Source organism: Megalops cyprinoides, chromosome 20 (assembly GCF_013368585.1).
Source record: "Megalops cyprinoides isolate fMegCyp1 chromosome 20, fMegCyp1.pri, whole genome shotgun sequence".
NCBI lineage: Eukaryota > Metazoa > Chordata > Actinopteri > Elopiformes > Megalopidae > Megalops > Megalops cyprinoides.
The window spans coordinates 351,245-378,951 of record NC_050602.1 but is presented as its reverse complement, the minus strand read 5'-3'; the positions used below and the strand labels follow the sequence as shown (position 1 = coordinate 378,951).

Here is a 27,707-nt window from a genome sequence, read left to right as displayed (position 1 = left end):
TTCGTGTGTATGTGTGTGTGTGTGTGTGTGTGTCTGTGCATGTGTGTCTGTTCGTATGTGTGTCTGCGTGTGTGTATGTCTGTGTGTGTCTGGTCATGTGAGTGTGTGTGTATGTCTGTTCATGGGTGTGTGTGTGTGTGTGTGCGCATGTTAGCTGAGAATGAACTACTAGGCTATCTATCAGAGCTCCCCAAAATGGATAACATTGCCATCTGAAAGGGCCAAGTTATGCTCAGGATCATATTAACGTTCAAATGGTAGTTTATGGACAAGAGTATTTTGAATAGGCTGCTCTCGGTTATGTTGTGGAAACGCTGGGAACACACCCCAAGTCACATCACATGATAGCAGAATGTGCTACCATGTGACATGGATTTCTTGCAAAACTTGCAATATGCCCTATGCACATCTCCTGATACATCCCCTAGCCAGTCCCTTAACCAGGGGTCTTCTTTCTACTCATTCTTGAACTTCCTGACATTCTGTCACTCACTCCTGTAATTATTGCCAAGCATAGAGCACAAAGGGCTTTTCAAAAGAAACAAAATAAAATACAGTGACGGAATACTATAAAGAAAAAAATATAATAACAATATTAAAACTGGGCATTAAAAAAGGCAAGAAATAAAAAAGCAGGATATAGTAGTAAAAGTAGTGACATTAAAACATCTAAAGGTTATGCCTGTATACTGAAATGTTTCTATAATACTTGTCCTCTAATTACAGGAGAATGACAGAATGTCAGGAAGACAGTGCAAGTTCAAGAATGAGTGGAAAGAAGACCCCCAGTTCAGGGACTGAAGTATCAGGAGATGTGCATAGGGCATATTGTACGTTTTGCAGGAAGTATTTTGATGTTGGTAATATGGGCATCTCAGCACTCAAGAGTCATGCAGGAGGGCAAGGCCATGTCAAAGTTGCTGGACAATTAAACAGTGAGAGAAGAATAACACATTTCATGAGGGTGACACCTTCAAAAGACACAGGAGAGGGAAGTAGCTGTCCAACAAACCAAGAGCCACAAACAGCCACTGTTAAGCTCTTGCAGGTCTCAATGGATGGCCATATGGTCAACTGGAAGTTCCTGAGGATATTCCAAGAGGACAAGAGCCAAGTGGACCCAGATGCGCCAAAGATTATCAATCTGGGAAGTTGTGGTTTGCATGTTGTGCATGGAAGCTTTCAAAATGGAGAGAAAGAAACAGGTTGGACAGTGGGAGATGTACTGAGAGCTCTTTGGCAATTGTTCCATGACTCACCAGCAAGGCGAGATGACTTCATTGAGGTGACCAAAACAACAACATTTCCTCTGAGGTTCTGTGTCCATCGATGGGTAAAAGACTTAGCAATTGCTGAGAGGGCAATATAAGTGTGGCCAGCAGTGTAGGAGTACATCAGCAGCCACAAGAAACTTCCGAAAAGTAAAGTGCCATCATCTGCATCCTACTGTACAGTAAAAGAGGCCACTGATGACCCTCTTTTTCAGGCTAAACTGAAATTGTTTGCATTTGTTGCTAAATAGCTGAAGCCTTTTTTGGAGACATTCCAGACAGATGCCTCAATGATGCCTTTTTTAGCAAAGGAGCTCCAGTCATCCCTGAGAGGCTTGCTGTCACGCTTTATCAAAAGGAAAGAACTGAAGAATATAAAGACACCTGTCCAGCTGCTGAAACTGGACCCACAAGACAAAGCAATCCATGTGCCACTCAAACAGCTGGACATGGGATTTGCCACAAAGCAAGCTTTGGAGAAGGCATCTGAAAAGCTCCAGGAAAATCCAGTGAATATACAGATGTTCAAGAAAGAATGTGTCTCCTTCCTTGCTGTGACCTGCAAGAAAAACATGGAGAGAAGTCCTCTTATGTACCCAACAGTGTGGTACATGAGCTCCCTTGACCCTGTGACCATGGTAACAGAAGCTGAAAGTGCAATAGGAATATTTGAGAAACTCCTACAGGGATGGTACACTGCCTCCGAGTGTGACAAAGTTCTTGCTCAGTATAAAGCATTCTCAGTGCATGTCAGTGCAAACCATAAAGCAGAGTTCCAAGATTTTGTTTACAGCTGCAGGCTTGATGAATTTCTTGGAAGATTTGTCAGTGGCAGAGCAGAGTATGCAGCACTGTGGGACCTAATGAAATGTCTCCTCACACTGTCTCATGGACAAGCTGCAGTAGAAAGAGGGTACTGCGTCAACAAGGATATGCTTGTAGAAAACCTGAAGGAGTAGTAGCATTGCGCTTGGTCCAGGATGCAATGGCTGGGCATGCAATAGATGAAGCCCTGCCAAACGACCTCATTCAACACTGCAAAGGAGCAAGGATGCAGTATGTGCAGTACCTGGAAGATGAAAAGAAGAAAAAAGACCAAACTGCTAATGAGAAGAAAAGAAAGGACTTCCATCATGAAATGGCAAATGTCAAAACAAAACAGCAAAGAATAATGCAAAGCATTGAGACGATGCAGAAAGAGGCAGACGAAATGGCAATCAGCGCAGAGAAAAAACAGGACTTCACATTACTGTCAAAATCAAATGCCTATCGCAAAAGTGTCACAGAGAAAAGGGAAGAGCTGGCAGCTCTAGCAAAAACTCTGGAAAACCTGCAGGAGAGTGTCAAGAGACTACATCTACAGGTGTGTTTGCATTATTCTATGATCAATTTGTCATAATTTCTAAGCATGTAAGAGATGATTTCGTAGATACAGTATAGCCACAGACTGTACATCTTTTAAATCAGACTTCCACAGAGAGGAACATATTAGTGTATGGCGTGATCCCTGTCTGTCATACCAGCTAGATCATCACTGAAAATGTCCTGGAAAAGTCCTGGTGATCTCTAGAAAAGAGTGGGAACCCTGGTGTGTGTGTGTGTGTGTGTGTGTGTGTGTGTGTTTGTTCTTGTGTGTGTCTCTATGTGTATCTGTTCATGTTTTTGTGTGTGTGTCTGTTCATGGCTGTGTGTGTGTCTTTGTGTGTGTGTGTTTGGTCATGTGTGTGTGTATCTGTTTGTGTGTGTGTGTGTGTGTGTTTAAATATCAAATTTTAATCTAGTTAGAGGGAGGGGTTACCAAGGGGTGAACAGAGGCTCATAATTCAAAAACCATTCATCATAGCGCTGAACTGACAGCATTGTGAAAATCTGCACAAGTGTACCTCTGTTTTGATGTATACTTAATGTGGCAATTGTTCTGTCAGCTAGCTTAGCTGTGCTTTAGAACTGTACTACTTAAAACAGAAGTATCACGAGTTTAACGCGCAGCTGTGTGTTAAGCTAAGCTGATTGCTGTGTAACAACATGCACGGGTGCAGCTGATTCGCAGTGAAACTGTCTGGAAATCAGAAGTTGGAGATCTACCCAGGACCAGAGCCCGTCTATATAGATATTCTCTGCCAGAACATAGAGTTAACAAGAATGCCACTTAATGACATAATTTAGGTTTCTTTGCTAGTTGGATACTTGATGTAATATAAATATTATAGGCTATTGTAATTGTTATTTAGGCTTATATATTTCTTATACAATTGACTTCACATCCACCAAAAATAAAGTTTATTTCCCTGCAATAAATAAATAAGACCCTTCCTGGATGCTGTTGTCATTGAAGTGTCTGAAAGGGAACTAAAATTACGACTTTATGTGTGTATGTGTGTGTGTCTGTGTCTCTTCGTGTGTGTGTCTGTTCGTGTCTGTTTTTGAAAGTTTGTGAAAGAGGAGTCGCTTTCTGCCTCATATTACTACTCCACACAGGAACACAAGACCATTTGGAATGTAGCCAAGCAACCAAAATTCAAACCCAACTGTCATTTGAAACTATCTGTCTCTGATTTAAGTATCAAATGTTAATCTGGTTAGAGTGAGGGGATAACAAGGTCTGCATAAAGACTCATAACTGAAAAATACACATACATATACATCACAGCTCTTAGATGAAAACATTGCCAGAATCCATACAAGTGAGCCTCTGTTTTGATGTATACTTTATGTATGTAGAGCCAGTATTCGCGGAGATACAGCAGTTTAAAAAGTTTGTAACAAAAGAGTGTGGGCCTTTGGGGAAAATTAGCAAGTTGTCACGACTGAAGCGAAGACATGGTTAGAATGTGCACAAGCACAAGTGTAGCTCTATTTTGATGTATAATTTATGCATGTAGAGGCAGAATTGACAGAGACAATGTTTAAAAATGTATTTAGAAGTGAGTTTCAAACCTGAGTCTCCCTGCTCAGCTAAACTCTTACGGCCAGCTTTGTTACCAGCCAAGCTAAAGGCAGTTTGCCACTAGTTCAATTGGAAACAACGGTATTTAATCAAGTCTCAGGGAGTGACGTTAGCTGAAACCACCGGCTGTGCACCCATGTTCACTACTGTTTAAATTCTGCTTTTTGTTCCTGTATTTACTCTGTCTTGAGTTGCCATAACTTGTGTGTGTACTCTTGTCCAAGCCTGTTTGTATTTTGCAAGTCTCCAGTAAAAGTAATTTTACTGTTGAATCAAACCTCCTGTGTCTCGAGTCTGCATTTGGGTTCACTCTGCTCCTTCTGACAACAGTTGAATATATCAATAACATGAATAACCATGTTATGAATAACATCAGTACAATGAATGCTGCACAGGTCTAGGCCGTCACCTGATATTTTAACATGGCCACATTGTAGTATGTCGCTTGGGGCTTCTGGTCTGCCACCTTCTTCAAGTGGGTCATCAAGTTTGACATATTTACCCAGAATTCCTTAGAGTTGCCACTAGGTTGTGTGGTGTCACTGCAAAACAATAAACGGATTTATTTACAACTCATCTAGTTTCTAGAATACTGAGAACACAGAGCACAGAGCATTCTGTTTCATCCACAAATGCTAAACTGAATTTTGTAATGCAAAGCTCCAAGGTCCCAAAAGATAAAAAATGACAGCTTTCGTCAGCATTTAGTTCGCATTATCCCCATTGTGTACAATAATTCTGTAACACCCAGTCCTTGCTAACACTAGAAATTACCACTGCAATGCAAAGCAGACTCAGATGCTATACCAGGCAGATTCATGAACAGCAAAAGCACTGATTTGAATAGTTCATCTGTGTACGGTGTAGGGATGGCCCCGAATAGTTGACTATTTGACTATTCAATCTAAAGAACCTGATTTGACTGCCAATCTCATGGTCAAATCGTCGCAAAATGTAGTTCTGAAACAAGGATCATTCCATTCCGGCTGTATGGGGGTGCTGAATGTGTGTATACGTGTGCCAGGGTTTCCACTAAGATTTTTTTCTTGCCGGTCCAACGTCCGGAAAGAATTTATTTCACTGGACAAATTTGAAACTTACCGGTCACATTTCATTAACAGTCTATGTTACAAACACAAATATAATTTACACCTATGTTGACGAAAGAATCACAGCGACCTCAAATCAATTTATTTAATGAACAGTAACGATTAAGCGAAGCGAACAGTAGGCTAATGATTGAGGAAAACCTCAACATTAGCTGCTAAAATGTAGGCTATTACAAAACACCTGTAACCTGTAACATCTGTAGCCTGTTAAAAAAAGGCTAGGCCTACATGGCATCAAACATAGCCTATAGACTACCAGCTAACATTTTATTTTCTTCTTTTTTTTCATTGCGGCAAAGTCCTCTGCTGCCGACTTGAAATCAAACGTGTCCAATGTGTCTTTGCAGCCTGCAATGCACATAAGGCGCGTCACTCTCTTCTCCACCAGACGACTTCACAGCGCCATCTTAATTCGATTTTGCAGAGAGAAGCCTCTCTCTGTTGGCACACTTGACACGGGCAGAACACATTTTTAGCCACAATTTTAGCCAGTGTAGCCCAGTATAGCCCATAAATAAGCACTTAAAACACAAATGTCCTGTTTAGGGATAGCCTTTGTTATAGCTAAGTTTTGTATGAGCATTATTACCAGACATTTTGACCAGCAGGTTTTTATTTATTTTTTTTTATAACGGAAACCCTGATGTGTGCACGGAGTGCACTTCTCCGAGGCAACATGAACAAGTTGACTTCCTCGCACACAATTTGAAAAGAATCAAGCAGACAAAGGCTCAGTGAAAGACTTGCTATTTTTGTTTGATCAGGTAGGCTAAAGTGATTTCAAAACCTTTTAGCTGGTTCTAATTTGATTTTTGGACATTGTGAACTTGTTTAGCCTAAAATTGGATAGGCTACCCACTGCAGTGCTTAGAGCCTGGTCTCTGTAGTGTAAAAACTATTTGCACCCTCTGATGACCTACTTGATTCTGACATTTATTTCGTTTCATTATCAAGTTGTTTCTATGTGTGAAAAAAAACCCAAGTTTTGTACCTCCCTCCTCTGGTTTCTTTTTCACTGTAAGCTATGGGCCTTCTGTATTCTAAATGGGCATATTTATTATCGTTAAGGTCACTATAATGCAGACTTTTCAAATAATGAGTGAAAAAAAATGGAAGCCAATGTCGCAAATGAAAATATGGATCAATGAGCAAAAAAAAAAAAAAAAGATTCAACAATCAGTCGATGATAGGCAAGACTTGACCAATCAGATTCGACTATGTAAATTCTTAGTCGGGGACACCCCTAGTATGGTGCATTGTTTAATTGGGTTTAAGACAGAGCACAGCTACCCCTTGAAACTCCAGTCATGTGTGTAAGATGCTGTTGTGGATGAGGAAAGATGCTGGGCTCCTGATGCTTGGCCTTTACCTGCACAGTAGCTGAGGGTTTGGCAGAACATGCTCCAGTCGGCCGTAGTTGGTTACGCAGAACTTTAGCACAGCTGGGGAGGGATTATTGGCAAAATGTCTGGTGATCCCAGCTGGGAAGGAAAGCACCATCTCCCCCGTGATCTTCACCACACATCTGGGGAACAGTAGGTGGGAAAACACAGGGGTTAAACACAGGGTCTCTGTCACATGACTGGGGTGAGCTGAAGCTGAAGCAGAGTGGCCAATGGGGACTCAGCAGCTAAATTATTCCCAGCAGCCTATAGGAACTCGCCCTAAAAGTGTGCAGCTGTGGCCCCACAATGCAGCTATTGGCAATAACAACTAGGGAATGACATAATGACCATATTTTAGTGGATAATTTTCTGTATTTGTTCACTATCGACACACAAGTTACTGACTTTAGAGTACACTGTTTACCCTAACTCATCTTGTTGCACACAGGATGTTATTCTTAAGTATGTGTGAACTGGTCATCATTCACATATTGCACAACAAAGTTAAACAGTACACAACATTAAAGTTAGTACACATTAGTTGGTACTGACAAGCACATTTTGTGAATGTGTTGTTGACCACACATTTGGTCAAATATAGTAACATGTAGCATGGCCATACTGAAACTGCTGTTAGAATAAAATCTATCAGAACCAAATATCACATTCCTCCACATTTCTCCAGATTTACAACTGCACTGTTTAAAGAAGACTCTCCTTGGCAGGTAGACAGCAAATGCTAAATGCAACATCTTATTTCTTTGAGACAACATATTTATGTTTGAGCTAATTTAAATTATATTTTTGCAGAGCATTTTCTTGGTAAGAAAATACAAATTGTATTGAAAAATTGTACAAAATGAGATTAAATCAATCAGAAAAAGCAATTTTTAAAAATCAGTTCAGTTTGAATGAAGGGTAGTGCCTCACCCTCTCAGTGTTGCATTATGGGTAGGAGTGTATTGCCACAGATAAAAACAGATAAAAACCAGCTATTCAGCTCCTGTGTTCCTTCCATCCTCCATCTAGGAGATTCTGATCAGTACTGTCTCTGTAGCTATGCTAGCTAAGTATGTTCTGTTGTAGGCCACGCTCTTTAAGAACACTCAATGAACCAGTAAAATAGAACACTTGTAGCTTCAACAATGGCAGAGACAGAACTTGCATTGAACACTGAACTGACTCTCTGGTAATATGTAAAAAAAAATCTGTGGTTTGCTCCCTTTGTGTTGCATTGTCGGTAGGAATAAAGTATTTTACTCCCTCATTGTTGCATTGTGCGTCGGAGAGGGATGTTTCTATCCCTTAGTGTTTCATTGTGGGTCAGAGTGGGCGTTTCACTACCTTGGTATTGCAATGTGGGTAGGGGTGGAGCATTTCACCCCTTTGCTTTTATGCTGTGGGTAGAAGAAGGGTGCAAGGGGTCTTTGGAGTGTACTTGCTGGGGTCAGCTCCTTTGAAGTAGGCATTGACTGTCTCAGTGAAGGCGGCCGCCATGGGGAGGGAGTCCTGGGCACCCATGGTGAGGGGGCTGGGTCCCCGGGAACACCCTAAAACACCACAGGACCACTCAGTCTGGAACACCCACTCATGCACCAGCCCACAGACCCCTATTGGAGGAACAGTACTTCCCAGCAAACACACCTGCAGACTGGCATCCTGAAACATCACCTGTCCTCCTTTCCCCTGCTATGCTATAGTACTGATGTTCTGTGTGCTCTGCTTAGCCTCCATATGCTGAGGCTCCCTGTTCTCTGTTTAGACTCCATACGTTTTTTAGGGCTGAAACACTGGTGAGCTTGTAAATGCAACAAATGAGTGACCATCTGAATGAAGTTTAGCTTTCTACCATCTGCAGCCCAAGGGTGGAGATGAAGACATGAGAAACTATAATAAAAATAAAGATAATAACAAAACCAACATAACAAATATAATTATTACCGCTGTTATTAGGGGCCAAGCACCGAAGGTGCAAGGCACCTATTGTAATTGTTTGAATTTTTCACTATTATTATACTTATTATACTGTGCAGTGTGTCTATACTGTGTATAGACTTTTTAAGACTACATGGCATTTTACTTAAGAATGAACTTTGTACCCTGTGCATGGTAAAATCACCTAAATAAGTGAACAGAATTCAGATCACAGCAATGTGAATACACAGTCCATTACATAAGTTGTAATTTACTAATGCATAGCTAATAGCTAAATTTAGAATCAATTTTTGTTTTAAATCCATAGACACGGTTGGGTTCCACAGCATAAAGCACAACTTCTATTATAATTAGACCCATTTTGGAACAAACTGGCAGCTTCCTCAGTTTCCACAGTTCAAAGACAAAACAATGGTCAAGCGTGCAAATGCCAGCTCCTTTACTGCACGTGAAGAAAGCTAAAGCAGACTGTTTTGATATTGCAGGCATTAAATGGCACTGTTCTTTAAAGCAATAGTGTTTAACCTATCCATTATTATGTAGCAGTTTCTGTAAAGCATCATTAAGAATGTGACCATGATTCCCAGGGAAACTAATGTTTGGTAGGATGTCCCAGACGCACACCAAGTCAATGGTGTCCTTGTTAATGGTTCCTGGTACATCCAACCTAAAAGTTCCCCAGGGTTTTTCCCCCTGACAGAATTACCGTGGTGGTGTTTTAAGGGTCAAATCTGGGAGACACGAAGCAGTCAGACATCGAGGCGGCGGGGACGACATGAGGCGGTGCACACCTGACACAGAGATGGACAACTCTTTACCGATAGTAGGTGTGGTGGTGGCACTCAGTGAGTTGGTGGATGAGATGGAGGAGGTACTCTCTGCCCGAGCAAGAGGTGCGAAGGGTGATGGGCTGGAGGAGCTAACAGGGGGGCTGAATGGCCGGGCCTTGGGGGCAAAAAACAAAAACAAAAAACAAACCAGTTTCAGTTCCAGTGTGGAGTCTCTCCCCTTGCCCCCACCCACTAGACCCAAATTATACTGATCCTGTTCACTTCTCAGTATACTGCATGGCTTAAAATGCACTGCAGTAATGTAAGCCTTCTTTAGAGAGTGCAGAGAGGGGTACTTACCACATCCCCTATGCATGGTTTCCCAGGAGGCAGTTTGGGATGTGAGGGAGGGCGGGGTGGAGGAGGGGGTGGGGTTGGGCTGCTGCCAGTCAGCGGGGTGGCAGGCTGGGCTGGGGAAGAGGACCCTGTGTGCAAAAGATAAACAAAAATGATGAGAAACAGCAATGGTGGTGACAGGATGTCCATAGGTCCCTGGTCTTCATTACAAACAAAGTCTGAATAACTAAATTGGAGCCATTGGTTATTCATCATCAGTTACTGGCTGGAAAACAGCTGTGTGGACCTATAGGTCTCCAGCACCAGGAGCAGAGGCAACCAGTGGACCAGCTCTCCTGCTTCCTCCAGGGGGTGATAGACTGGGGATCAAGCCACTAGTTAATTTAGACCTCTCTGATCTCACACTCCCTGGCTCAGTGAACTATTATGAGCTAGAAAATACACATCAGCACAGCATTAGGTTTCAGCCCAATCCTCCCAGCCTGGTCTACAAAGGGTGCTCCACTCTGGTTGGCTGTACTGGCCATCTGACCTTTCAGCAAAATGAAGTTCACCTGTGTCCAAATCTTTCCTTAACACAGTCATTTTACATGAGGGATCCTCATACTTCTCTCTGCATCTGGCAGGGCTGCGGCAGCTAAATGGCCTTTGTGGTTCAGAAATATTTAGGTTTGAAAAGAAAATGTATGCATGAGGTTCCAGTAATGAAGCACTTGTAACAACCATGCAGGAGGATATGCATGCTGACACAGCAGTAAAATGTACTAGCAAATAACATGAAACATATCGAAAAATGACATGAACATGAATACACAGCCTGACTGAATAACAGATGTTGGTGTAATAGTACTGGAGGAGTAATAACAGTAGTGACAGTGGTGTAGTAGTGGTGCAGCAGTACAGCATTAGTAGCAGTACAGCAGTAGTGCTATGGCAGTGCTGCAGTGGTAGTAGAGTAATAGTGTTGTAGTGCAGTAGTAGTGGTGGTGGGGTTGTAGTGGTATAGCAATGCAACAGTAGTAGTAGTGGTGTAGCAATGTAGCACTAGTAGTAGTGTAGTGGTGTAGCAGTACAGCAGTAGTAGTAAAGTAGTAGTGCACCAGTAGTAGTAGAGTAGTAGTAGTTCAGCAGTACAGCATTAGCAGTGAAGTAGTAGTGGTACAGTAATGCAGCAGTAGTAGTAGTGAAGCAGGGCTGTAGCTGTATAGCAGTAGTAGACATTGTGTAATAGTGGTGTAGCAGTGCAGTATTAGTGGCAGTGGGTTTGTAGCGGTGTAGCAGTGCAGCAGTAGTAGTAGTGGTGTAGCAGTGTAGCACTAGTAGTAGTGTAGTAGTGGTACAGCATTAGCAGTAAAGTAGTAGTGGTGTAGTAGTGCAGCAGTAGTAGTAGTAGTGGTGGTAGTAGTAGTAGAGTAGTAGTGGTGCAGCAGTACAGCAGTAGACGTAAAGTAGTAGTGGTGTAGTAGTGAAGTAGTAGTAATAGTGGTGTAGCAATACAGCAGTAGTAGAAATTATGTAATAGCGGTGTAGCAGTGTAGTAGTAGCAACATCGGTGATGCTGTAGCACTGAATTTGAGAGCGGGAGGGGGACACACTGCTGCTGGTACCTGGTCCAGAGCAAGGTCCTGGTGAGGATACCACTGCCCTGTAGGTGGGAGGGGGTGGAGGCGGAGGTGTGGCTCGAGGGCCCATGGTTAGCTTTTTGGGGGAGGCAGTGGGCTCGGGCGCCTCCTTTAGTGCCAATGCGTCAGGGCTCCTCCGATTCTCTTTGCTCAGGAAAAGGGGTGGGGGTATGTTGTGGGAGGGGGACACTTCTGCCAGGGGAGAGGGGCTGAGAGGAGCCTCTGGGGAGTCCTTGGGTGTCAGGGCTGGACAGATGATGGGCAGGGGTGACTCCTGGGAAGGGGTAGTGGGGAGAGGAGGGGCTGGGTCCTGGGGTGGAACCTAACTGTGCAATGCATACGTGACTCACTCAATACGTGACTCACTCAATGTGATTGCTCTGGTCAGAAACTGACCAGAGCAATCACATTAAATGGAGCAGTAATGAGTAAAAGGAGCTGCAGATCCATTTCACTGTCACCCAGGCTTGTGTCTCTTTAGTGCCTTTGTTGTGAGGTTGACATGGTTTTAATGTCAGGCCAGTAAAGGGAACATCTAAGTCTGCATGGTTTCTCTATTGACTATGACATGAGAGACAAATACACATTGGACATTAAATCTCAAGCATTTCAGTCCCTGTGCCATTTCCTTCCTTTAGGGAAGAGGAGAAAAAATGAGAGTGAGAGCTTACTTCCTGCAGGACAGGGTCTGGGTAGAGGCGAGCCATGACATGACTCATTTTTAGGCACACCCCACACCTCAGGTTCAGCTATATCCACAACATCTGGATGAAGCACAAAATCATCATAGCCGTGTCAACTGTAGACAGGTCACTGCAACACACAACACGTACTCCACTGCATTTCAAGAACAAAAAACCCAAATGAGAATGGCTGGTTTCCTGTGGGGGACAGTATAAGGCTGTTATCACATAACCTAGCCTGCTTACTGCTCCTATCAGACCTGAACGGTGAAGTGTGGCATTTTACTACTTAATTTCTCATCTATTTGGAACAGTCCTTCCATGCAGCTTTATTGCTAAGTGTAGAGGATAATGCATTGTTTATGCACTATATGAACACAGGACCAAATTACACAGAACAATTTAGAAGGCATTGATTAGATTTGCTCTGGTATAGTGCTGGTTTATGTGAGGTAATGTGTACCAACTGTTTAACTCTAACTTAATGGGAAATTTATGTTTGCAATTGTTTCTACTGACACAACAAAGAACATGTATTTAGGTACCTAATAATAAGTATTGAGTAACCTACCATTTTTGTAGAGGTTTTTTTGCATCAATGTACTATGCATCCATTGTGCATTGTCTGAGTTTCTTATTCGTCTGTGGTAGGAGGTTCTAGTGGAAAGATATGTGAAGGGACCAATGAAATGTGTGGGAGTGGAGGACATTATTCAGCTGCAGACTGTAGAGTCACTGCTTTCTGCAAGGCCAATAAGGAAAGAACGGGGACTGCAAACCCTAGAGGCAAGTACTGGGATCAGATCTAGGTTCAGATTTCTCAACCACAATTCTAAATTTAACCATTGTAAGCTACATGACAAAGCTGATCCCAGATCAGCACTTACAGACAATTTCTGCCTGGAGCACTGCAAACATGAGCCTTGTCTGTTTCTACATGAGGCCTGTGCAAACAAGATGCAGGAAATCCCACCTGTCCAAGAACTAAAAGACTCATTTAGCTTTAATTTAGACATTATTACCAAAAATATCAAAGTGAAAATCAGGCACCTCAGTTTTTCAAAAAAAAGTGTTTGAAAGTCTTAAAAAAACTTTGTTGCATAAGTCTGAAGCCATTAAATTAATACTTGATGGCAAGGTTCTGGTCGCACCATATTTAATACATTTCTTGATTACAGTTTTTACAGTGTTCCATGATATATTTAAGGCCTTTGATATCTTTTTATAACCCTCTCCTGATCTGTACCTCTGAACACTTTGATCCCAGAGATGTTTTGGTAGCTCCTTTTTGCCTATAAGTAAGAAACAAGGAAACCTGCTGAGATAAACTACAGGAGCAGCTGAGTTTATCCTTAACTAATTAGAATCACTTCAATTGGTCACGGGTGAAGTCAGTTAGCTTTGGACTCGATTTGTATGGTGAATGGTTAGACATTCACCATCCAAATCATGAACACAGTTACAACTCCCATTATAATGGGTGTGTAAATGAATGCAATCAAGGTGTTTTAGTTTTTTATTTTAAAGTAATACTCAGAAATGTGTTGCCTTTTCTTTTATTTTGATGTTGTGGGTCACCATGTCTAAATGAAAGTGGGAAAACAAATCTGATTTAAAGGGCTTTCATTTCTGTCTCCAAGACCTGTCTCTTAAGACTGCCATCTAATCACTTCACACACCCCACTCACTCCAAACACTTCACAATCAACCCCACACTGTTACGGGTATGTCACATGACGTCAGGCAAAGGGTGCACAAGAGTAGGGGTTAAGGGTCATGTGATGTCAGGGTCACGGGTGCATGAAGGTGTCCACCTCAGGTATTTTAGATGTCTATGGCGTCTATGGAGTACCCGTGTGGCATATTGTGCAAATTGTGCAAATCTAGCCGTTCACTTATATAGAATTTAAGCGCAACTGTGTGTATAAAGTCCGTGACACGGTGGTGCATTTTGTCGCGTTTATTTTATAGTTTTGTTTTGCTGTTTTGGGTAGGACGGTGGAGCTGGTCCGACGGTCTATTGCAGACAGGCCGGTCCCCACCGTTTTATTTCATTCTTTTGTGCACCGTACTCCAGAACTCATCTTTTCTCCACTCCACATTACCTTCTTCCCCCTCTCAACCCACTCTTTCTGAAATTCTAGGACACCCCTATCTTTTCACCTATCTTTCCTCTGACCCGTACAAATACTATCTAGCCAGCTAAACTTTGAAACACTTTGCCACTGCATCGTCTGTCCAGCTGGACCAAACACCTAAGTGTGAGTAGCTTGGTTTTTTTACTTTTATGTGCAGAGTATTTATCCTGCTAACTGTCCTGTGACTGCCTGTAGTCACCTTTTGCAGGAGTCTGGCCGTAACAACACACACACTCACCCCAAATCTTCAAAATCCATACTACACACTCACCCACTCACCCCAAGACTTCAAAGTACACACCACACACTCACACACTCACTCAGTCACCCCAGCACTTCACAATACACACCACACACTCACTCACTCAACCCACTTACCCCAACACAATCCACACACTCATCTACACAAAAACACATGTGTGCACAGCTCATGCTCTGGCACAGCAGTACCTTCTGATTGTTCTGCTTCAAAGGCTGTCTCGAGAGGAGGCCCAAACAGGGCAGTAGCATCTTCTGGTATCCTCTCACTGCAGGAGAGACAAACACGAGAGATTTCACTACCCAGGCAGATGCATTCATTTCATACTGCTTAGTGGACACTGTTATCTAGAGCAACTTACACAATTCACAGTTTTTACATGGTATTGATTAATACAGCTAGATATTTACTGAGACAGTTCAGGCTGAGCCATTGCCCAAGGGTCAAACAGCAGTGGACCACCGTGAAATTGGTACTGACTCAGTAGGTGACGCGCTCGGTGGGGGAGCTGGCGTGAGCACAGAGTGTCGCGGCCTGGCAATCTCTTCACCTGGGGGAGGTGCGATCCAGAATAGGGGATTTGATTACAAAATGGAGAACATGGTTACGACACTGATGGATGTTATGATGTTTCTAATAATCTGCAAGCAGCAATTCCGGGGTCCAAGCACAAATAAGCTAATTGCCTGGGGGTCTTGAATTTTATGCAGTTGCAATTGATATGCTCATTTGCATATCAATTAGTAAATTAAGCAAATGATTGGCTTGTAGCGGCAATGTTTTTTGATATAGTAATTTTTCCTTCATAAATTAGACAGAAGTCAGTGTAAGGGTTTTACATACCAAGTTTTGTGTTGAGCAGGCTAGTTGTTCAGAAGCACATGAGTATTAAATGTCAAAAACCAGTCAGCAAAGAGCTTGGGCGTCATCCTCTACAGCAACCTGGACTTCAAGGAGTACATTGCTCGCACGCCACGGGCCTGCCGATTCCTCCTCCACAACATCAGGAGGATTTGTCCGTTCCTGACAACATACATGACGCAGCTCCTTATCCAGGCCACAGTTCCTCCTCGACTGGACTACTGCAACGCTCTCCTTGCAGGCCTCCCAGCCTGCACCACCCAGCCTCTGCAGCTCATCCAGAATGCAGCTGCCTGACTAATCTTCAACCTCCCCAAATTCTCCCATGTTACTCCCCTGCTTAAATCCCTCCACTGGCTTCCTGTCGCTGCCAGGATCAGATTCAAGACCCTGACCCTCGCCTTCTCTGCAATCAACAGGACAGCCCCTGCCTACCTCCAAGAACTCATCCAGCCCTACACACCAGCCCGACCCCTGTGCTCAGCAGCAACTGGACGCCTCACTCCTTGCATGGTCAAGGCAGGAGGTGCTCCTTCTGCCAGACATCGGTGTTTCACCAGTGGTAGAACGAACTCCCTGTCCTGCTACGGACAGCTCCTTCACCACATTCCTTCAGACGGGGCCTGAAGACACACCTCTACAGACTCTACCTGGACTGACCCAGCACACAATTGCTGCCCCCCCCCCCCCCCAATCAGTGCTGTCATAAATTGCTGTGCTTTTTAAATTGTTTCTTGTTGCCATTTGAAGTTGTTGAAGCTTGCTGTTTGAAGGTGTATCGTATTAGTTGCCCTATACGCTGTAGTTATACAAATCTGATAGTACTGTGTCCTCAAACAGACCTTGCTCTCAGCTGAGAGCTGTCTCATTGTGGAACTGTACACATCCTGTCCCCGTACTGTCGCTATACTTACTGTATGCACTTTTGTAAGTCGCTTTGGATAAAAGCGTCTGCTAAATAAATAAATGTAAATGTAAATGTAAAAAACTCATTATGTCACCATTGCAATTTGAATGACACATAGCTCTGATGTTATTTGATGTAGCGACTATTCCTTTGCATTTTAGATAGAGCATACCCAAAGGCCTGACATATGGAATTTTGCATCAATTGAAGTTACGGTTCATGAGAAGATGATTTTTAAGTATATTTTTCACGTATTAAAAATTGGGTTCAAAATGGGCGTATTCAAGCACTTGTGGAGTCTGTGTTTTTTGAAGGATCACTTTCAAATTTGGAATATCTTGTCCATGAGGCCTTGTCATTGTGCACAAGAAATTTCAGAATGATTGATGCAATGGTGAATGATATTGGCTCATTTGCATATGAATTAGTAAATTAAGCAACTCAGTTGGCTTGTGGTGGCCATGTTTTTTGATGTAGCAGCTTTTCCTTCATAAATTAGACAGAGGTCAGGGTAACGGTTTTACATACCAAGTTTTGTGTTGATCAGGCTAGTGGTTCAGAAGCACATGAGAATTAAATGTCAAAAAACTCATTATGTCACTGTTGCAATTTCATTGACACATAGCTCTGATGTTACTTGACGTAGCGACCATTCCTTCACAATTTAGGTAGAGCATACCCCAAAGGCCCTACAAGTGAATTTGGCATTAATTGAAGTTACGGTTCATGAGAAGACGATTTTTAAGTATATTTTTCACATATTAAAAATTGGGTTAAAAACGGGTGTGTTCAAGCGCTTGTGGAGTCTGTGTTTTTTGACGGATCGCTTTCAAATTTGGAATGTCATATCAGTGAGGCCTTGTCATTGTGAAGAAATTTCAGAATGATTGATGCAATGATGAATGATATTGGCTAATTTGCATATTAATTAGGAAATCAGGCAAATTGATTGGCTTGTGGCGGCCATGTTTTTTTTTTTTTTTTTAAAAGACCCACCACCACCCCTCCCTCTTTGGAGGACAACTTTATTTTTAATAAGGCAATACACTCATAATACTATACTTATGGATATCCATAAAAGGGGGAGATTGTGTATAGCACAACATACAGAATGTGAAATAAAGAAAACACAAGACAAAACAAAGTGACGAGTAAGACGGGACAATAGCACAGAACTGGGAAGACAGGACTAGACAAGACAGTTGACGAACATGAAGAGGCAAGTTATTAGAGATTGAGTAAAGTAAGCTATGATTCACATTTGGTGGTCACGGTTTAGGGATGCTGAAAGAGGTTGTCAGATATATTCTGCAAGAGTGTAAGTGACATGTGTCTATGTGTATGTGTAATTGTGGTAACTGACAGGCAAAATAAGTGAATAAAATAAAAAGGGGGGGGGGGGTGAGCCAAGAGTAGGAAGGATAGGGGTCAGGGGGTGAGGTGGGGTGGGGAGAGGGGGGCACCAGAAAAATGGGAGCAGGGGGGTATGTGTCTGGTAATATACACGGCTTGCAGTTATGTTTGGATTGAATTTAGAAAAGTTAGAAATGGGTACCAAATGTCTTCAAAGGCTGATATTTGGTTCTTTTTGTGAGCATTACTTTTTTCCATTGAAATGTATTCTGAAATTAGATTAGTCCAGTGAGTGATGTGACAGGATTTCCTTGATTCCAGTTTTGGAGGACTACTTTCTTAGCGACAGTTAGAGAAATGAGCAACGGATTCCTGAGTTTTGATGGGATGTGAACTTTGGAGATATCACCAAGGAGACAGTGTTGAGGATGGTGGGATTCTGTAGCTCAGGATGGTGGAGAGTGTCTCAGAAACTGTGATCCAGAAAGACTGAACTGGTTGACAGAGCCAGATGGCGTGAAGATAGTTGTCTGTGCTACCTCAAGTGCATTGTGAACAGATATCTGTGTTGGCTAGTCCCATTTTTAAATTTTTACTTTGAGTGATGTGAGTTCTGTGAATGACTTTATATTGTATGAGCTGCAGGTTTGTGTTAGTGGTCATGGAGAAGGTATTCTTACAGATTTGTTCCCAGAAATCAGGGTTGGGAGAGAGGGCCAAGTCAGCTTCCCACTTGGTTGTTGGTATTGTTATTGTATTATTTGAGTTGGAGATCAGTGTATATAGTTTGGAGGTTAATTTTTGGAGTAATTGATTTTCATGAGTTCATCAACTAATTGAGAGGCTTGTAATGTGTTGTTGGTTAAACTGGTTTTGTCTTTAATTCTGAATCTAAGTTGTTGATATTGAAGGAATTGGTCTCTCCCAACCCCATATTTCTGTATGAGTGTGTTGAATAATATGAGTTGATGAGTCTCAAACAGGTGGTGAAGGTGTGTGATTCCCTTTTTTGCCCATGTGGAGAAGTAAATAGGTTTGTTCTGCAACATGAAGACTGGGTTGTGCCAGAGTGGGGTGAACTTATTTAGTGCTGGTGATGATTTAGTGATTTGATTCATTTTCCACCAGGCTGTCAGAGTTGTAGAGATAGTAATGAGTTTACAGTAGTTAGATTTTTTGATTGGGAGGAAGGGGAGGTCTGCAATTGAGATGTTTGTACATTGGTTTTGTTCTAGTTCCAGCCAGGGGTAATTGTATTTGTGTATTTGGATCCATTTTACTAAGTACTGTAATTGATTTGCGAGGAAGTAGTGAAGGAAGTTTGGTGCCTCGAGCCCGGCATATGATATGATAAAATTGTGTTATTAATGAATTGAGTGTTTTAAACCATTTATCTGTAGGGGTAGTGGGGATCATAGAAAATGGGTTGTTAATCTGGGGTAGGGTTTTCATTTTGACTGCAGCAATTCTTCCGATGAGTGTGAGAGGGAGTTTGGTCCAGCTTTTGTAGTCGTCTTCAATTTTTCTGAGGAGGGGAGTATAATTGAGGTTAAAGAGCTCTGGCAGCCTGGGGGACATATTAACTCCTAGGTACTTGATGTTGCCAGTGTGAAGAGAGAGGGGAGAGTCCTGAGCTCCAGAATCCCATCCTCTGAGAGGGGTAATACGATTGATTTATTCCAGTTTATAGTGTAATGTGAAATTTTTGAGAATTTATTGATGATATTGAAAATTTCTTGAAGTGATATGTATGGGTTCTGTAAGTAGAGTAGTAGATCATCTCCATATAGACTGATTTTATGTTGTATGTTAGCTACCTGAATTCCTTGGATTTTGCTGTTCTGTCATATTGCTGCTGCTAAAGGTTCAATGAAAATAGCAAAGAGAGAAGGTGAGAGTGGGCATCTCTGTCTGGTGCCCTGGTGCAGTGTGAAACTTGGTGAAGTGATTCCGTTAGTGTTAATGGTGGTTCTGGGTGATGTGTACAGTGTTGTAATCCAGTGGATGAACAACTCTCCAAAACCAAACTTGTGTAATGTGTTGAATAAAAAGGACTAAATTACCTTGTCAAAAGCTTTTTCTGCATCAAGTGAAATGATAATGGTTTTCTGTTGGGTTTGTTGTGATATATTGATTAGGTTGAAAAGTCTGCGTATATTATCTGTGGCGTGTCTATTTTTTATGAAGCCTGTCTGATCTGGGTGAATGAGCGTGGGGATGACTGTTTCTATTCTGGTTGCTAGTGCTTTGGTCATAACTTTCAAGTCGGTATTCATTAGTGAGAGAGGTCGGTAGCTAGAGGGATGAGTTGGATCTTTGTTGGGTTTTAATAGTAATGTCATAGCAGCGGTATTCATGTGTGTGGGTATGGTGGAGGAGGTTTTTATTTCTGTAATTACTCTGAATAGTGGTGATAATATGTCCCAAAAGTGTCTGTAGAATTTGGCTGGTAATCCATCTGGTCCGGGAGATTTGTTACTTGGCATGTTGTTGAGAGCTGTGGTGAGTTCACTGAGGTCAAGGGGTGCATCTAGAAAATTAATTTGTTTAGCAGTTAGTTTCGGTAAGGTCAGATTGTTAAAGAAAGCATCAATTTCAGATTGTGTAGGTTGGTGAGCAGAGGAGTAAAGATAGCTGTAAAAGTTTCGAAATACGTTGTTTATATCTTGTGGGTTCTGAGTGATGGTTCCTGTAGAGTTCAAGATGGATAGGATGATTGATTTCTCTTTTTTGTGTTGGAGTAGATTTGCCAAATATTTACTGTTTGCTTTATTACTGTATTGAAAACCATTATATTTCAGTTGATGAATTAGAAACTGTGTTTTTTTTCTGTATGATATCTTCAATTTGTGTTTGGAGTTCTTTTAATTCATATTGTTTTGGTTCACTGGGATTGCAAGATATTTCGTTTTATTTAGTGTTTGATTCTTTGTTCTATTGTATTTTCCAATTGTTGTTGCTGTTTTTTCCTATGTGAAGAGTATGATATGATTTTTCCTCTGATTACGGCTTTCCCAGTTTCCCATAGCAGTGAGGGTGAGGTGTCTGGAGAGTCGTTCATCTCCAGAAAGAATGCCCACTCTCACCTTATGAATGTTATAAAATTGGGGTCTTCTAGCAGTGAGGTATTGAAGCGCCATCTTGTTGGAGTCTTAACATATGTTTGTATATTTATAGACAGAGAGACAGGAGCACGATGACTGATCACAATTGGGTGAATTGTGTTATTTGAAATCTTGGGTATAAGTGAGTTACTGACAATAAATAGGTCGATTCTAGATGAACATTGGTGAACTGATGAGAAGTATGAATATTCCCTTAAAGACGGGTTTCTCATTCTCCAACTATCGCTAAGGCCATAGTCCTCCATATATTGCTTTATTATGTCAGTAGAGTGCCAGTTCCTTGAGTTGCCAGAGGTGCTGGAGCGGTCGATTGTGGGGTTAATGGTGGCATTGAAGTCTCTAGCTATAATGAGGTTGTTTGAATTGGACAATTTTTTGATGTAGCAGCTTCTTTTTTGCAATTTAAGTCGGGATTTGGTTCAAGATGATGTGTTTCAAGTTTCGTGCAAATCGGCCCAACTGTTCAGGAGAAGATGTCATTTTTGCTGAAATCATAATTATGCAAATTAGCTCAAAATCCAATATGGCGGATTTGAAAGGTTTTAGAGGCAAAGTTGTTCCTTGTGATGAGGGGAACCTGTATACCAAGTTTTGTGACTTTTCGTCAAGTGGTTCAAGTGGGCTGAGCTTTGGAATATGGCAATTTCAATCCAAGATGGCTGCCAGGTCATGTGACCTATGGATGCCATATTGGAAACAATTGTTCAGGACATGACCCTCTACCTTCCTACCAATTTGGTGACTTTTCGATGTATGGTTTTGGTTTTATGGCCAAGACTGCAAAAGCAGCGGAATAATAATAATAATAATAATAATAATAATAATAATAATAATAATCCAAGTAAAAACAATAGGGTTCCAGCACCTTCAGTGCTTGGACCCCTAATAATAATCCAAGTAAAAACAATAGGGTTCCAGCACCTTCGGTGCTTGGACCCCTAATAATAATAATAAGAATCCAAGTAAAAACAAGAGGGTTCCAGCACCGAAGGTGCTTGGACCCCTAATAATAATAATAATAATAATAATAATAATAATCATCATCATCCAAGTAAAAACAAGACGCTTCCAGCACCTTCGGTGCTTGGACCCCTAATAATAATAATCCAAGTAAAAACAAGAGGGTTCCGGCACCTTCGGTGCTTGGACCCCTAATAAATGTCTACCTTATAAAAGACCTAGACAACTTCGCAAACCTATCTGGACTAAAGCCGAACTCACGTGTCACATACTTAGGCTCAGACCACTGAAAAATACAGATTTACCACAGACATGGAAATAAGGGAGAAGATAGAACAAGATGTTGTCCTCCTCTGGGAGGCTAAATTATAAAAAAGAAGAAAAAAAAGGTAAGGGGGGAGGAAGGGCTGGGGGGGCGAGAGGAGAGAGGAAGGGTGGGGGCTGGCTAGAGGGTGAGGTGGGGGGGGGCTATTTCTTTGAAACTGCTTTGAAGACTGTTCTGTTTTGTTCTGTATAAAATCCAATAAAAAAATGACCTGGTTGTTGGGTGAAGGGGTGGTCTTCCTCGCGAGTACCTTGTTCTGTGCCTCAAAACGTGCTTAGAAGTCATTCAGCGCATCTGGTAGGGAGGTGTCACTGCTACAAGTCTGAGGTGTTGGTTTGTTGTCCCTGATGGTTTGTATTCCCTACCACATGCGCCGTGTGTCCTTAGAGTCCATGTAGTCGCTGTGGATCTTCTTTGCATAGGCACGCTTTGCCGCCCAGATGGCCCAGGCCAGTTTGGCTCTGGCTGTGATGAGAGCCTCCCTGTCCCCAGACTTAAAGGCATCCCTGGCTTTCACCAAAGTGTGCACATCTGCAGAGAACCATGGTTTTTGATTTGCTCGGGTGGTGACAGTTCTGGAGACAGTAACATCCTCAATGCACTTGCTAATGTAGCCAGTCACTGAGGCTGTGTACTCCTCCAAGTCCACAAAGCTGCTATATATGGCAGCTTATCTGAAGATTTCCCAGTCTGAGTTTTCAAAACAGTCCTGGAGTGCTGATGTGGCTCCCTGAGGCCAGGTGCTCACCTCCTTCAGGGCTGGTCTGACCCGTTTTGCATGGGTCTGTATGTTGGAGTCAGTAAAACGGAGATGTGGTCTGTAGTGATGGCGAGATGAAGCTTCATGAAGCCTTGAAGCTTTCCAGCCAGATGTGTTGAAAAGTGGTTCATTTCTCGAGGCTTCGAATGCACTCTAGGGACACCTGCTTGTCAATGGAAATACATTTACATTTACATTTATTCATTTAGCAGACGCTTTTATCCAAAGCGACTTACATAGGTTACAGTTCTTTACAATGTTATCCATTTATACAGCTGGATATTTTTTACTGAGGCAATTGTGGGTTAAGTACCTTGCCCAAGGGTACAGCAGCAGTGTCCCAGTGGGGATCGAACCGGCAACCTTTCGGTTACGAGACCTGCTCCTTAACCACTATGCTACACTGCCGCCCCTACGATACGAGAAAAAATCTCGGCACGGTGACAGCGCCGAGATGTGCGCTAGCCTACGGGTTAGCAAAGGCCTGATGCATTAACATACATAGGCATACACATGAAAGTCATGTCAAATAAAGAAATAGTTCATTTTAAGTGTTTATGGTAAGTGTTATTTTGTAAATTCAATCATAGTTACAATCTGCATACAGCTCTGCGTCCTTCTCCACAGCTTTGCTCTAGTTTGAATTACCCAAGAACTTGTCATTGCAAATATGGAACACATATCACAAGAAAGAGCGGAACCGGAGCTTTGTAATGTAATGTAATGATGCTAGTCACATATTTGTACATACCGAAGTAATCACATTATGAAGACAGGTCAAACTTCTGTAAATATCTTTACTAATTTCTTCACCCATTTTCACACTCCTGCTTCTTGGTTGAATAAGTCACAATAATAAACAGCAGACCGTACTATGAGAGGCCCCTTGGGAGATAATTCATACTTGGTCTCACACACAGCATCATAATCTCACACGTACACCACTATACTCTTACACAAACACTACTATACCCTCTTACATGCACAATCACACTCTTTTATTTACTATCATACTCTCATACATACACCACTATACTCTTACAAAAAACACTACTATACCCTCTTACATGAACAATCACACTTTCATACACACAGCAATGTTCTCTCTTGCACAGAGAACTATAGCTACTTATACACACATTATATGCTTGCATGACGTCTGTGTAACAGAGGATAATAGTATGTGTATGTACACTAGGGTCCAAAATTATTGGGACACCTGGGCATTTTGTGGTTAAGTGTGGATGTGTCCATGTAGCTATTAGTTTTATCACTCGAACCTAATTTACGAAAACAGTTACATATTTTGGCAACTATTAACATTTTCAAAACATCTCTTTATGTGATTGGCACACGATTGTCTGATGACTACCCTTATTTCCCATATTTTAATAATATGTATGACATTAATTCTGCCAAACAAACTGACAATTCCATGACATTAACTTAATTTTAAAAGGTACCTACATACTTATTGAGTGCAGACAAATGAACAAAAATGATCATCACTTCAATTAGGCCTGATTGAACATTGCCCTGCTCCCTAATTGAGCATCATACAGAAGCCTATATAAACCTAACAAGGTTGGAACATGGTCACAAAAGATGAAGCTGAAATTGACATTGACATAAATATGACTTTCCAAATGTCTGATGGAATATGCAGCAAAAATATTGTGGGTTTTCGGAAAAAAAGTGAGTGTCCCAATAATTTTGGACCCTAGTGTAAGTATGTGTAACCTGGGTAGGCTGTCCTCTTACTTTACATGGCTTAGATAATTGGGGGTGTGGTATCTTACGCATAGCTACTTAGCTTTCCTTATGTAACCTGCTTACATCTGCCTGTTTAGCGACCCTGCTTCTGTTTCCGGATCTGTGCATCTCCCGTTTCCTGTTTGTACAGTGGTGTTGGACCGCACGCTGTCAGCTGTCCTGCGCTTGCCTACCGAGGTAATCTTATACCCTATCTGCTGTATAGGTAGGTATATTTCATAGTGGCGTTAAACGGGAAGCGCATGCGGGTATGTCAACACATGTATTATTAACCCAATGCTTTTATGTTTGTTCAGAGTATCGGTCGGCCAGTGCTGGAGCCATAGAGTTTGCCTCTGTCTGTGAGCTCTTGGGAGTAGTGTCTCCTGCTGTGTTTTGTTGAGGTAATGATTCATGGCGTAAATTCGTCTGTCCAGCATTTACGGTAATTCCTGTGTTTATAATGCGTGCGACGATGCGGAGTTGATTGTGTCCTTGTGTTTTAGGTTGTCCCCTCCTGCAACACTAACTGCTGTTTTGCCTCTAGATAGTTCCGCCCTCAGCGGAGTGGGCTAGGTTAGACAGCGGGAACTTCTATTGTTTTATGTGCGTTGTGGCGTGTTCCTACACGCAGTCCAACTCAAACCAACTGGTCGTAGGTAGTTTTAACTGCTTGTTTTTAGAACTGTTTTAGTAAAGTGGGCAAGGAGCTGTTTGGTGGGGCGGTTAGCATATTGGTATTCCCCTTCATTGTGTGTCTTAATGCTAATTGCACTTTATCACGTAGGCACGCGTTTGCGGTTTGAGATTGAATGAGAGAGCACTTGGGTGAGTATCTTTCACATGAGGGTATCCCTAGTGGTGAGTATACTTCTCCCCAACCAGCTCTTAGCCCAATTTTAATAGTATAGTATTTTTATACATTTAAACTATGTAATGGTGGAATGTATTTAAATAAATGGACTTTTTCTCTTAACTTTCTTACACCGCATATACACCTGTTTCTCTGCGGAGAAACCCGGCTTACTGTGTGTGATTGATCACCATATGCAATAAACCAAACAACCATGATTACATCAGACTCTGTGAGGACTTATTTTCCAGAAGGCATCAAAGTGTGGAGGAAGCCTCCAGTCCAATTGGCCTAGACTGGGAGAGGTTTACCACCACAAAAATGATCCGTGACAACACGAAATGACAACATAATAATTAGGCTTATATTATATTTCATGAATATCAAAGCCTACAAGCTGGAGAAATCAAATCAGTTGTCTACACGTTGCTGGCTCCATCTCAATCAATATAGTATTATCACAAAATCGCAACTCAAAATCTCCAGCTACCTCTAACACTGACAACCCATGCATTTGAGAGAAATAGTCAAAACGTTGCAACAAACTTTAAACTTTTCTTGAAGCAGCACTTAAACGAGGCTTCTAACGTCACTGGTGACGTCATTTTGCGAAAACAATACAAGCCTTGATGCGGAGCTCCGACAGGACGTGCTTCATGTTTTTGACACAAGCTTCGAAGGCTCAGTTTCAAGGGTAACACCACTAGTCGTATGACTGTCCGAAGTGGGGGCGGGGTGCGGCCTTGTATGCACTGTGGATGCTTGTGTATACAAGGTCCAGCATGTTATCCCCGTGTGTGGCAAAGTCTATGTGCTGGTGGAATTTCGGTTGTACTGTCCTTAAATTTGCTGTTGTTGAAGTCCCCAGCAACGATGAAGAAGCCGTTGGGGTGAGCCGTCTGTAGCTCACTGATTTTCCCATAGAGTTCACCCAGGCCACCACCTCGGGTCTTACCGGCCAAAGCAGGTTAGCCCGTCCAGCTGAATGGCGGAATCGGGATATGCTCCTGCAGCTACGTCTCGGTGAAGATGAGTACAGCAGTATCTCATCTCCTTTCGAGAGGTCATGAGCAGTCTTATGTGGTCCAGTTTGTTGTCGATGGAGCAGACATTGGAGAGCAAAACAGATGGGAGTGCCAGTCGGCTAGGGTTAGCCTTTAGCCTGGCATGAATGCTGACTTGCTTACTGCACCTTGGCTTCCTCCCACACCGCTTTCGGCGTCCTTCCAGGCGGTCGCCCTTGTCCGGTGATGCCGTGGTCTTGCGGTCGGCACGAAGCGGTGCAGTTGGTCGATAGAGTAAACCATTTTTTATGTATGATATTCAACAATTCTATAAAGTCTAAAATTTGTTGGCAGCTCCGGTTTGATCATATATTTTCACAAACATATTTTAATTGTCAGTCTGCTCAGCCAAATGCGGTATAGCTCTAGTTGATGAACCAATCAGATTGTAGTGTTAACGTCATTAAAAATATCAACCAATCACATTCGGCTTAAATGTAAACATGCAGAGCGGGTCTTGGACTGACGTAGTGGTATGATACATAAGCTCGCTTCCATACAAGTTCGGAAGCTTAAAAAATCTTGTAGTTGTCGGAATGAACGAACGAATGAATGTCTAAATATGGAATATAATCATATAATCTAAGATGTCTAAACACATTCCTTTGCAGGTGCTTAAAATGGCCAGTGTTCTGATTTATTCTGCTGTGTAATTTTCTGATATTGTTCTAACATTAAACAAAGAGTAAAGATTTTGTATATTTGTTACAGACCCTAAATTGACTACTTTATGAGCTTCTAATGTATAATTTGATCTGTTCAGAAGAATGTCCAAATAAACTACTTCAGCCAACTATTTTTCTGAGTCATGTCTGCCACCTCATTTCATATCTGATATCTCATTTGATGTCTGACATCTCATCATTTGCATAAACCCAAACATGTGTATACCTTAGCTAGCATGTCTGGATGCAAACAGGAAACAATATGGAGTGTTGCATGCATGTAACAAGCTGTACAACAAACATCATACTTAAATCATCATACCTTTTCAGTTGCAAGTTGGACAAAATTTGCACAAAGTTCTCTGGAGTGGGCGAATCTGAATGCAAAAGAAAGCCTGATGCTCTGGTAACGTTTTTTAGATGGAAGGAGTGAGAACAGAACATGAGCGGGGTGGCTGGTGTCCTTAATGCTGTTTTGGGCTTTCCTTTCGCATTGAGTGGTGTAGATGTTATGAAGTTGTGGTAATTCTTTGCCAATGATTTTTGCTGCTGTCTTTACAGTCCTTTGTAGCAGTCTGCAGTCCTGAGTAGTCAAGTTGCCAAACC

General features: G+C 42.0%; 1 protein-coding gene across 1 annotated transcript in view; it reads right to left on the bottom strand.

Moving 5' to 3' along the window:
* The window catches only part of LOC118796018 (SH3-containing GRB2-like protein 3-interacting protein 1), a 33,443-nt gene extending 6,764 nt beyond the window's left edge, over positions 1–26,679 (bottom strand). Inside the window, 10 exon segments of the mRNA XM_036554853.1 lie at positions 4,628–4,760; positions 6,697–6,852; positions 8,151–8,262; positions 9,439–9,592; positions 9,778–9,902; positions 11,382–11,670; positions 12,068–12,084; positions 14,668–14,744; positions 22,373–22,538; positions 26,565–26,679. Of these exon segments, the coding sequence (XP_036410746.1) occupies positions 4,628–4,760; positions 6,697–6,852; positions 8,151–8,262; positions 9,439–9,592; positions 9,778–9,902; positions 11,382–11,670; positions 12,068–12,084; positions 14,668–14,744; positions 22,373–22,538; positions 26,565–26,679 (1,344 nt within the window).
* Between the last annotated feature and the right edge of the window lie 1,028 nt (positions 26,680–27,707).